Genomic DNA, 12,050 nt, shown 5'->3' with positions numbered 1-12,050 from the left:
CTAATTCATTCTCATAAGACCATTATTATAAAAATAGAAGGATAACCAGTAAAACATGTATAGACACTCAAGGGATGGAGGGGCAGGGGGTGAGGATAGGTAGGGGTGAGAATTTAAAAAAAACCAACAAAAACAGGCTATGAGGACAGAGTGATGAGAGATGTAGAATCTTGGGCTTCCTATTGAGAAGTCTTTTCTTCACTGACTCTCCACTAAAAGCAAGCAGCATCTCTTCACTGGTGGGTATCATCTAGCCAAGAATCATCTAGAAACTTCTGTGAAGACATGGCCAGGATTTATGTCAGTATTTCCATGTTGCCATGAGCCACCATTGAAGGACCAGTTGTTTTTAGCTGGACATTAACAAGCTATAATATGGAGGATGGTATCAGTTCTCCTCTGGGCGAGAATCAGTGTTTGACAGTGATGGTTTTGATTTCAGTGAAAAAATCGTAGGAGTCCTTCGCTCCTTCTCTCCCTATCCCAGAACTCTTCATCCCTCCAAAGGGGAGGTTCAGCTCCCGGATGAGCCAGCAGTTGGTCCAGACCAAGCCTGCCTGAAGCTTCTTGGCCACGCGGTGGATGCGCCCCACATCCCTGGACCACACAGTAGCTGCCAGGCCATATTTAACACTGTTGGCTCTTTTAATCACTTCTTCTTCGCTATCGAAGGGGACAATACAGGTCAGCGGGCCAAATATCTCTTCCTTCATGCAGGAGGATTCATCCCTAATGTCTGTTATTACGGTGGGAAGCATGAAGTAGCCAGCCTGGTTTTGGGGGGGCAGGCTCAACTTCTCTACCCCCTCGCCACACAGAATTCGAGCCCCTTCAGCACGAGCTTTCTCGACGTAACTTCTGACCTGGGAAGATAAAAATCATAATTAGCAATGTCTTTAACACCAAGAAGCTCTGGAGGTTTAGTGGTAAGTAATTGTGCTGCCAGTGCGAAGGTACAGAGTTCTGATCCATCATTTGCCCCACTGAAGAAGTACGAGCAGTCTCCTCCCATGTGATTTATTGTCTTCAAAAACCTGCTGGAGGGTCAGCTGTGTGTTAGTTCCAATTTGACAATATACAAAAACAATGTGAGTCTCTGATGATGGGGTCCCTAGGTAGTTGAGCTGCTAACCCAAAGGCTGTGTCTCTCTGGAAGTTCAAATCCACCAGATGCTCCAGAGGAGATGCTCTCTCCCCTCCTGTGGGATTTACAGCCTCCAAAAAACAGCTAGATAAAGGATCACCTACGAGTCAGTTATGACTGCATGAGGCAATGAGTTTTTTAAGAGTCTTCAAACACATGAGCAAAACATCCCCCTTTTCCAAGACTTCTTAGATCAATAGATAGATCAGAGAGATAGATGATAGATGATAATAATAATAATAATAATAATAAATAATAATAATGATGATGATGAAGAAGATAGATGATAGATAGATAGATAGATAGATAGATAGATAGATAGATGATAGATAGATAGATAGATAGATAGAAGGATTGTTACTAAGAAATCTGGGGTTAGCTATCTTATGACTTGGTGACTGAATGCAAGGGCCCAAGAGAATGTTAGTGCATGGACCCCTCCATCACAAGGAAAGATACACCTTAACACATTTCTAAGTGCAAGCTGCTTTTAATATATTAACCCACTTAATTATTTTGAAATTCTATTAGGTGTTGTATTGATTAAATTATGTCCTCCAGAAAGAGATGTTAAAGTCCTAACCTCTGGCAGGAACCCAGGTGATGCAGCATTTGGCTATTAACCTAAGATCAGTGGTTCAAACCCACCAGTCACTCCCTGGGAGGAAGATGTAGAAGACTGCTCTGTAAAGCTTTACAGCCTTCAAAATCTTACAGAGCTGTTCTACTCTATCCTATAGGTCTCTGCAAGCCAAAAACATCTTAATGGCAATGAGTTTGCTTCTGTGTTTGGTCAGCAGTTTGAATTTAGGAGCCACTCCATGGAGAGAAAACATGGCAACCCACCGCTAGAAAGATTACACCCTTGGAAACCTTATGGGTAGTACTGGGGATCTTTGTGAATCAGAATTGACTCGAAGGCACACCACAATTGAATTTCAATTCAGCCCAGGGGTTCATGAGTACTCTGCTGCACATGGGTACTAATGAGGAAAGCTGTAATGCACACTGAGGTATAACCTGGAAATAAAGTTCAAAAGGGTATTTCCTTCATTAATGTGTAAGAGTTTGTTAAAAGCCAGGATCTATGCAGTATTTGTCCTTTGGTGACTGAGATATTTCACTCAGCATTGCAAAGAGGACTAGAGGAGAGGTGATGGGGGAGGGAGAAAATTGTGCAATGGTGAATGAATTTTTTTAAGTGAACTTGGTGGAGTGAGAGGGAGGAAAATGTACAACAATGAATAAATGAAAAATCCAACTTTTCTGTAAACTTCCATTAAAATCACAATTTTCAAAAAGCCAAGACACTCATCAGCTGAGGTTACAGAACAAATAATTTCTAATTTATTATCTCATTTCTGATCATGTCCAGAAAATATATATATGTAATATAGTTAGCTATAATTAATGGGAAATAAATTATATAATAAATTATCCTAATGGCTCAGCAATTAAGACAGGGGTTTATTAATAATGACTGTAGAAATGACAGATCATAATAATGATATATGATAATACAAAAATGTTATTAAAGTCACAGTGATAGATAATTTGACTTGTGAGAGGTGTTATCCATATTAGACAAGCTGAAAATTAGCACTAACATTAAAAATACAAAAAGAAAAAGAATCTAGTAGTAAATTTTGAAGTGTTGTTTTAGATTCCAATGTATTATTTCTCTATAGAGCATTATGCTCCAATATCGAATAATCAAATAATCACTGTAGTTCTGCATTCATTGCAGTGATGTCTATTTCTCATATAAAAAAAAGTAATGTTGTTGTTGGTATGTATGTCAAGTTGCCTGTGACTCATAGCGACCTTATGTGCAACAGCCCTAATGCCAGCTCTATCCTGTGACAATCTCATTGTCTCTGACACACCTACCCCCATTACCCCAGTCGCTGAGCCAATCCATCTCATAGAGGGTCTTCCTCTCCTGCACTGTCCCTCCACCCTCCCAAGCATGATGTCCCTCTCCAAGGACTGGTCCAACCTTGCAACATGTCCAAAGTATGTCAGACAAAGTTTCAGAATCCTTGTTTCCAAGAAGCAACCTATTAACCCTCTCCAGGACAAACCTGTTCATTCTCTTAGCAGTTAATGGTATATTCAATACTCTTCTCCAATACCAGAGCTCAAAAGCATCAATTCTCCTTATATCATCCCTAGTCATTGTCCAGATTTCTAATGCATAGCAAATAATTGCAAAACCATGGCCTGTATCAGGCACACCTTAGTCTCCAGAATGACATTGTTGCCTTTCAGTACTATGGAGAGGTCCCTGACAGCAGACTTTACCAATGCAATACATCTCTTAATTTCCTTGCTTCTGGTGCCAAGAATGTTGATTGTGGAGCCAATCAAACTGAAGCTGTCAACAATCTCAATCTCTTCACCATCCATCCTGCCAATCAGCCCAATGGTGAGAAACCTTGTTTTCTTGATATTGAGCTTCAATCCATATTGAAGGTTGCAGGCCTTGAGCTTCTGCAGCAAGCGCTTCAGGTCTTCCTCAGTTTCAGCAAGCAGGGTTGTGTCATCTGCATAATGCAGATTGTTGATGAATCTTCCTCCAATCCTGATGCCACATTTTTCCTCCTAGAGCCCACCCTCCCAGATAATCTGTTCTGCATATAGATTGAAAGTTTATGGAGATAGGACACATCTGTGGCATATATCCTTCCCAATTTTGAACCCTGCAGTGTTCCCTTGCTCTGTTCTGACAACTGCCTCCTGGTCCAAGTGTAGGTTTCGCATTAGCGTGATCAAGTGTTCTGGGATTGTCATTCTTCTCAGAGTTAGCCACAGTTTGTTGTAGTCCACACAGTCAAATGCCTCTGCATATTCAATGAAACACAGATAGACATTCCTCTGGTATTTCCCTGCTTTCAGCCATCTAACATTAGCTACAATATCCCTAGTACGAAGACCTCTTATAAACCCAGCCTGCACTTCTGACGGTTCTCTGTTGATGTGCTGTTTTAGTCATTTTTTTTATAATCTTCAGCAGAATCTTGCTTGTATGTGATATTAATGATATTGTTTGATAATTTCTACAGTCTGTCAGGTCACCTTTCTTTGGAATGGGAACAAATATCAATCTCTTCCAGTCAGTTGGCCAGGAGGTTGCCCTCCAGATTTCTTGGCACAACTTGGTAAGCACCTCCAGGGCAACGTCTGTTTGTTGAAATATATTAGTTGGTATACTATAAATTCTTGGGAATTTACTTTTTGCCAATTCTTTCAGAGCAGCTTGAACTTCCTCCTTCATCACCACAGGCTCTTAATCATATGTTATTTCATGAAATTCTTCTGTGTCCACCAATTCCTTTTGGTACAATGACTGTGTATACTCTTTCCATCTTCTTTTAATACTTTCTGGATCATTTCATATTCTTCCCAAAGCATCCTTAAGTATTGCACCTCAAGGCTTGAATTTGTTCTTCTGTTCCTTCAGCTTAAGAAATACCAAGCAAGTTCAGCCCCTTTGATTTTCTGACTCCAGCTCATTGCACACATTATAATAGTTTACTTTGTCTTCCCGCACTGCCCTTTGAAATCTTCTGTTCAACTCTTTAATATCTTGATTTCTTCCCTTCCCTTTGCTTTGGCTTCTCGGTGCTCTAGTGCAATACTCATCGTTTCCTCTGACATCTATTTTAGTCTTTTCTTCCTCCTCTGTCTTTGTAATGACCATTTGCACTCTTCCTGGATGATACCACTGATATCCTCCCACAACTCATCTGTCTGTTCTTCACTCATTAGTGTTCAGGCCTCAAACCTGTTCCTGAGATGGTTTTGAAATCCAGGTGGGATAGACTCAAGGTCATATTTTGTTCCCATGGATTTGATTTTCTTTTCCTCAGCTTCAGCTTGAACTTGCATATGAGTAGTTGGTGGTCTGCTCCACAATCAGCACCTAGCCTAGTTTTCACAGCTGATACTGAGCTTTTCCAGCGATTCTTTACGCAGATGTAATCTATTTGATTCCTAATCATACCATCAGGTGAGATCCATGTGTATAGCCTGCATTTATGTTTCTTATAAAACATATTTACAATGAATAAACCATTGATTGTACAAAATCCCATCATTCTATCCCCAGCTTCATTTCTGTCACCAGGTGTATTCTATCATATTCCTTCCATTAGAACAACTAATAAGCTATAAAATCAAAGACTTTAAAAAGCAAAACACTTTGTACAGATTTGGGTCTTTCTTCCACATTATCTTTTCTCCCCTGCACCCCCAGCTTCCATAAGGGGAGCTCTGGTGGCTTAGTGGATAAGGGGCTGCCCCGCCACCTCAAAGGGAGGTGGTTTGAATCTACCAGCTACTCTGAGGGAATATTTATGGGCCATCACCTTGCATGTGATTTGTAGCCTCTGAATGCAACTAAGAGTCTCTGAAAACCCTCTAGAGGGTCAGTTCTGATTTGCCAGCACATAAAAACAGCAACAACAATGTCCCTAAAGATCTCTAACTAAGATGCACCAGAATTTGCCCCATTCTCAGGTATGTGTGGAGATTGCAATGAGTTTTTCCCTCTTCATCTATACTCTCTCACCCCTCTTGGAACAGCCTACCAACATGGGGAGCTCTGATGGCCTAATCCAGGGAAATCGTGCTGCTGATTTAAAGGCCACACCTCCCTGGCAGCATGAATCCACCTGTAGTTCTGAAGAAAAAAGCGAAGCATGTGCTCCCATGCAATCATGGTCTCAGAAACCCACTGGAGGGTCAGCTGAGTCAGTGCTGACCTGACGGCAATCCACTTTTCGTTTTTCTGAACAGCATTTAACAAGTAGCCATGGTGGCAAAGTGTGTTACATGCTTGGCTGGTAAGCTAAAAGGAAGATGATTCAAAGGTAGGTGGTGAAGAGTATAAAATATGCCCTGAGTGAATAAACTTGTCTCAGAAAGTGCAGTCAGAGTGCTCCTTAGATGCAAGAATGGTGAGACCTCATCTCACACACTCTGGGTATGTTAACACAATAGGTCAGTCCTTGGGGAAGGGCATCGTGCTTGGAAGGCAGAGAGTCAGCAAAGGAGAGAAAGATGCCCAATGACATGGGCTGACACAGTGATGTCAACGATGGACTTGGGCCCAGCAAAAATTGTGAGGATGTACCGGATTGGGCAAGGTCTCCATCTGTTGTGCACAGGGTTGAGCTGACCTCACGGCACATAACGACAGTGGTGATGTCTACCGTGCCTTGCAGTCAGCCTTGATCCATGGGAGAACTCTTCCTGTAACTTACACAGCTGGACTACTTACTTTCTGCAGGTGGGCTTTACTTATCAATGCCCCCATGCTTGCTGACGGATCAGAGGGAATGCCGACTTTCCAGTTTCTAGTAGCTTCCACAAACTTCTTCAAAAAGCCACTGTAGATGCTCCTCTGGACAAAGATTCTACTGGTACAGAGGCAGATTTCACCCTGTCAAAGACAACACACAAGGACTATGACAAAAGTGGTGATAAGCTTCTTCATGGGAGAGAAGAGTTCACCTTGGAGCCCTTCCTGAGTGTTGGGCACAGTTGCTGATAGTGGGACACTCTGGAGACTGAGACAAATGGAGTCCCTGCCATAGGAAACACAGGCAAGTGGGGGAGACAGGTGCTAGCCTTAAAAAGATAATAAATAACACCACTTCAGACTGTGGTCAAGTCAATGTAAGAAGATGAAGCAGAGGATGGGAACAGGAGCTGATGGGGGAGCAGTGTTTTTACCAAAGGGAAGCAGGGAGGCACCCATGAAAAGGAGATATTTGAATGGACAGTTTGCTGAGGGGGCTGGAGAGAGATGGAAGAGAGGTGTCCCAACAGCAGTCGTGGAAGATCAGGGGCAGAAATGAGCTTGGAGTGTGAGGGAAAGAGAAAGGTGAGCGAAGCTGAGGACAGAAACAGAGCAGGTTCTGACAGAGGCGTGTGGTAGGACATGAAGTCAGAGCAAGACAGCCCCAGCTGCCTCCCACAGCTCGGCTGGGAGTTCGCCTTTCATTCTCAGGATCATCAAGAGACAAGAGACTTTTTGACACAGCAAGGTGACATGATCTGATTTCTATATGCAAATGATGATCTGAGCAGCTGTGTCATAAACAGACTCAAGGGGTCAACAAGGAAACTCGGGGACAAGTTGAGAGAGTACCTCCACAGTCCTGGAAAGGGAAGGAGGCTTGGAGCAGGCAGCACCAGTGAAGAGGAATGAAGGTGACAGAAGGTCACTAATTTTAAACAGTTTCCACTTTTAAAGGAGTACAAGACCCCATTATCAGAACAACAGCATAGAAGACTGAAGCAGTGATGGGATTTAGGCCACAGTATGAAGGTCGAGCCAACAGAATTTGTTGACAGATAATATATGGGGTGTGAGGGATAGAGAACGAGCACTCTTCCTTGTGTTGATGCTGCAGGTGCTGGTGGTTTTCCTTGGAAAAGCAAACTTGAGGCAGAGAGAGGAACGATAATGTAGGGCAGGGAGAGGGCAAGAAGCGGAGAGTTTTGTTTTGGACTCGTTACATTTCAGGTGCCTTATAAGAAGCCTGGATGGCAAAACAGGTGGGCACCTGGCTGCTAACTAAAAGGGTGTCTGTTCAAACCCATGAGTACGCAAGGGGAGACCTACGATTCATTCTGCTAAAGACCGCACCCTTCCCTATGTGGCAGGTGGATTTCACCCTATGTGATAACTATGAGTTGGAATCAACCTGGCAGCACACAACAACAACCACAGAGAGTCAAAGAAAGATCTCAAGAGTTCAGGGGAAAAGCTCTCAGTTTCAAAAAAATTCCATTATTTGAATGTAACACAAACTACGTTCTAGAATTTTCAAAGCACTGCATATCTTACCATAAAAATATCTATATATGAATAGATTTATCACATTTATATGTGATATGCACAACAATGTGAGGAAGTAAGAAAATTCCTCCTCTTAATATTTGTGCAAAGGTGCACTCTCTGTACCAAGTAGTGTTTGAAAGTATTGAATTCTTTCAGAAATCCAGGATCACCAATAGGGCTATCTGCATATAGCTGGGCTGAGAATTCGAAGAATCCCTGGGGGTTTTATTTGCACAAGTGCCTGGTGCCAGCCACGGAGAGAGGTGTGATAAACAGGCTTGGGGACATTTTCCAAGTTTCGTAGGAACTCCATGGAGGAAGTAGAGGTGATGCTGTGTGTCCTAAGGATGACTTTAGAGGAAAGGGGAAAAGGGACACAGCCTTTTTTGGGTCACTCGTACATGCGAGCCACTGTTCAGTCTTCTTTCCTCATCACAATGCCATGAAGTGCGTCATCTTCCCCAATTTACAGTCAGAACAGGTGTTTTCCAATTTAGTTACACATTAAAGGTGCAGTGACAAACCTTGGTGTCCCTGAGATCAAAGACTATATTCAAATTGACACTGCACAGTATCTCTACGCACCAATGAGCTCTGAGCCCACGGAGACCATGCATCACAGAGACAAGAGACTAATAATGAGTAATGTGTAATGAATGCAGAGGCACGTGTTACCTGGAACTCACCACGCCACTGAACAAAAGAAATTAAACTGCTTTGTTTCTTCTGCGTAAGTTAACGTGCATTGCCTCGGGCTGAGTGATGACTTAGGTCCATGTCATTTTGACATGTTACAGTGCCTTCAAGAAGACTCTCTGGGTGAAACAAAATGCCTGCCCAAGTCTGGTAAGCCAGGCGCCCATCCCTGCACCAAGGCGAGTTCCTTTTCACGCAGAGAATTCCCCTAACTTCCTCTCTTCTTAGATGCTCAGCCCACAAAATGTGTCCTTCTCTTGTTTGACTCTAAGGTAGCAAAGCACATGGCTTAGTTGTTTACTTAGTTTTACAACCATAAAGTCTCATAACGTCTTTCAATCAAGAAATCCTATATATCACTGCTGTTGTCACTATGTGCTGTCAAGTCAGAACCAACTCAATGCTGACCCTCCAGTGAGTTTTCAGAGGCTGGACATTATACAGAAGGACACTGTCCATCTTTCTCCCACAGAGCCACTGGTGAATTCAAACTGCCTGCCTTTGAGTGGGCAACACAACTCTTTATCAGAGTTCCCTATATAAGCAGGAGTGGCATCCGTTTCCTAAATAACATGCCTCTGGGAACTATGAACTTTGATAAATGTCAATAGTCGCAGAGGGGCTTCAGGCCTTTTGTTCCTATAGGATCACTATGAGTTCTGCTCGACTCAAAGGCAATCAACAACAACAACATATTCTGTTTTTAGTAAAAAACAATTGTAACTACCACAGAAATGATAAAGAATGAAGATAATTTTTCATCCTATGCTAACATCCTGTGGGAAGGTACTATTATTTTCTCCATAATTTTACTGATGATGAAATTAACACCTAAGAAGACTATCCAAAATTATCTGAGTTAGGGAAATAAAAGTCAAATCTCATTGTCTTTAAGTACAAACTAGATTGCCCTTTATTGGGTTTCTGAGGCTTAAATCTCAAGGGAGGAGACTGTCCCTCTTTCTCCATTGGAGCTGCTGGTAAATTTGAACTTTTACAGAAGTCCTCCTTCTGGTTAACAGTACAACTCCCTACACCATCAGAGTTGCCCTAGGTGGTAAAGATATATCTTATTCCACTCTTGTTTCTCTCTAGGCTGTTGCTGTGTGCCGTCAAGCTGAAACGGTTTCATAGCTGGCCCTCCAGTGGGTTTTCAGGGCCTTTAAATTGCACAGGAGGAGACTGCCTATCTTTTGTCCCACAGAGCAGCTTGTGGATTCGAACTGTGTGCCTTAGATTGGCAGCACGACTTCTTACCACAAGGCCCCCAGAGCTCCCCGTTTCCTTCTATACAAGTTCTACTTCTTTGTTCTCTGTTAAGACAAAATATTCTGAAAATATTCAATATTATAGTGGGGGGACTGCACAGAAGAGGAAGAAACACCCCAGATGACGGACTGAAAAAGTAACAGGAGCAATTGGGGTGGGTGTGTCAGAGTCAGTGAGGGTGTCTCAGGACAGGGCAGGCTTCAGAGCTGCTGTATATAGGGTCGCTATGAGTCACAGGTTCGACAGACAGCACATAACAATCACAATTATGTACTAGACACTCCTAGGACAATGTCTAGTCATTAATGTTAAAAAGTGTTGAGTGAATGCAGGCATATTTCCCCATCTTCATGAAGCTTACAGTTTAGTGAAGTTAATAACTCTTTCGGATCACCTTGAACCTTGAAGATTTGATGAAAGCTATGAATCAAAAAACAAAACAAACAAACAAAAAAAAACACACAACAACAAAAGAATAAAAACCCAAACAAACCACAAAATACCTGCTACACGATTCCAGTAAAAATAAAGCTGCCTTGAAATCCATCTTAGAGGTCAATGTAAGAAAACTGTTCTAGGCTTTTTCAGGTAATTATATCCTCAGTAGTGGGTCCTTAGTGAATGTTTAGGGAGAGAAAGCAAAGTTCACACTTGACTGGCAATAAAATAATGAGAAACCAGCAGATAGCAACTATGTTGTCCATCACTGGTAACTGATAAGAGTTGTGTAATTCCAGAAGAAGATAACTGCTAAACAGAAGTGGTGATTCTCCAAGGCAATGAATTGACACTGACATTGAACAGTCAAAGAATAGCACAAACAAGGCCATGATTCTCCTTTCACTGAAATGGCATTGGGATGGCCTGCTCCCTCCCTGGAGTTTCCACTGTGGTGAAACAGAGCCAGCTTACAAGACCACAGAGGTGAACCAAGTCCACAAGACCCACCTGGTTTGCAAAGCTGGACCTGACAGTAACCGGAATGCATTCTTCGAGGTTGGCATCCTCGAAGATGATGGCAGGGTTCTTGCCTCCCAGCTCCAGGGACAGCTTCTTGCAGTGAGGGGCACTCAGCTGTGTGATCCTCTCGGCTGTGGGCTGACTCCCCGTGAAAGAGATCAAGGGTACCTCTGGATGGGACACCAGGGCCTCACCAACGCTGGGCCCAGTTCCAAAGACAATGTTGACCACACCTGGTGGGACCCCTGGAGAGGAAAACACAAGTTATAGTTGCTCATGTCTGTATCTCAAAGAGTCCAGGTTACATGACAATTCTCAGTCAAGGTCAATGAGCTTGAACGGGGAGGAAGGGCACTTGGTGGCTTGTGTAACACCAAGTTTGTGGAACATTAAAAGCTGCCTGTAGTTCAGTAACAGGAAAGATTGTAGAGTCACCCCTGTCAGTGTACACACAAGGGAAGATTCTGCTGGTGCTCTGCCTAGAACATTCGAGTAATTAACACACTAATGCTGACAAGGCCTGAGAATGCAGACATGTGCTCAGGAAGGTCACGTCTGGCAAGGAGGAGTACTCTTCTCTAAAACTGCATTTCACAATTGAATGTGAAAATGATACGGTAGAAGATTCAACTGTAAATGTTGCAGAGAATGACAGTCACAACGTGGGGGCCAGCAGAAGGCTCTCAGGAAGGTGACTCGAGTTGGAAGTCCTGTGACCCACAGTGATGGAAAGCTCCACTGCAGATCAACTGGACTTCCAAGTCCTGAGACACTGAACATAAGTGCCTCCATCTTCTCCGTCAGGAGACCCTGCACTGTCACTCTCACTCACTCACTCATTGCCATTGAGTCAGAACCAACTCATAGCTAATTCGCCTGCACGTTTCTGAGGCTGTAAATCACTCAGGAGGAGACTGGCCATCTTTCTCCCTCAGAGCCACCGCTGGGTTTGAACTGTTAGAGAGGCATGCCTTTTGGGTTATAAGTACAACTTCCTACACACTAGGCCATAGTCATTAAATACTATTTTCAATTTACCAAAGGAAAAATTAAGTCAAAGTGTGTTTCACTAACCTCCAGTAAGAGGTAGAGTTGGTAGTAGCAGCTTAATATATAATTATATATATA

At 42.8% G+C, this 12,050-nt stretch overlaps 1 protein-coding gene across 3 annotated transcripts in view; it reads right to left on the bottom strand.

Moving 5' to 3' along the window:
• Positions 1-409: 409 nt before the first annotated feature.
• The window catches only part of ALDH8A1 (aldehyde dehydrogenase 8 family, member A1), a 27,176-nt gene continuing 15,535 nt past the window's right edge, over positions 410-12,050 (bottom strand). For 2 of the 3 annotated variants that reach the window (XM_006884965.1, XM_006884967.1), the window contains 3 exons: positions 10,911-11,167; positions 6,429-6,590; positions 411-863 (listed from right to left, as the gene is read on the bottom strand). In XM_006884965.1, the coding sequence (XP_006885027.1) occupies positions 411-863; positions 6,429-6,590; positions 10,911-11,167 (872 nt within the window). Of the gene's footprint in view, positions 864-6,428; positions 6,591-10,910; positions 11,168-12,050 lie in introns of all 3 variants that reach the window. The other variant, XM_006884966.1, reaches the window with a different exon arrangement.

The sequence above is a fragment of the Elephantulus edwardii genome, unplaced genomic scaffold, assembly GCF_000299155.1.
Source record: "Elephantulus edwardii isolate Elephantulus edwardi_28Jun2011 unplaced genomic scaffold, EleEdw1.0 scaffold00039, whole genome shotgun sequence".
Classification (NCBI taxonomy): domain Eukaryota; kingdom Metazoa; phylum Chordata; class Mammalia; order Macroscelidea; family Macroscelididae; genus Elephantulus; species Elephantulus edwardii.
The sequence above is the reverse complement of the archived record's forward strand: the minus strand, read 5'-3'. Positions and strand labels throughout refer to the sequence as shown.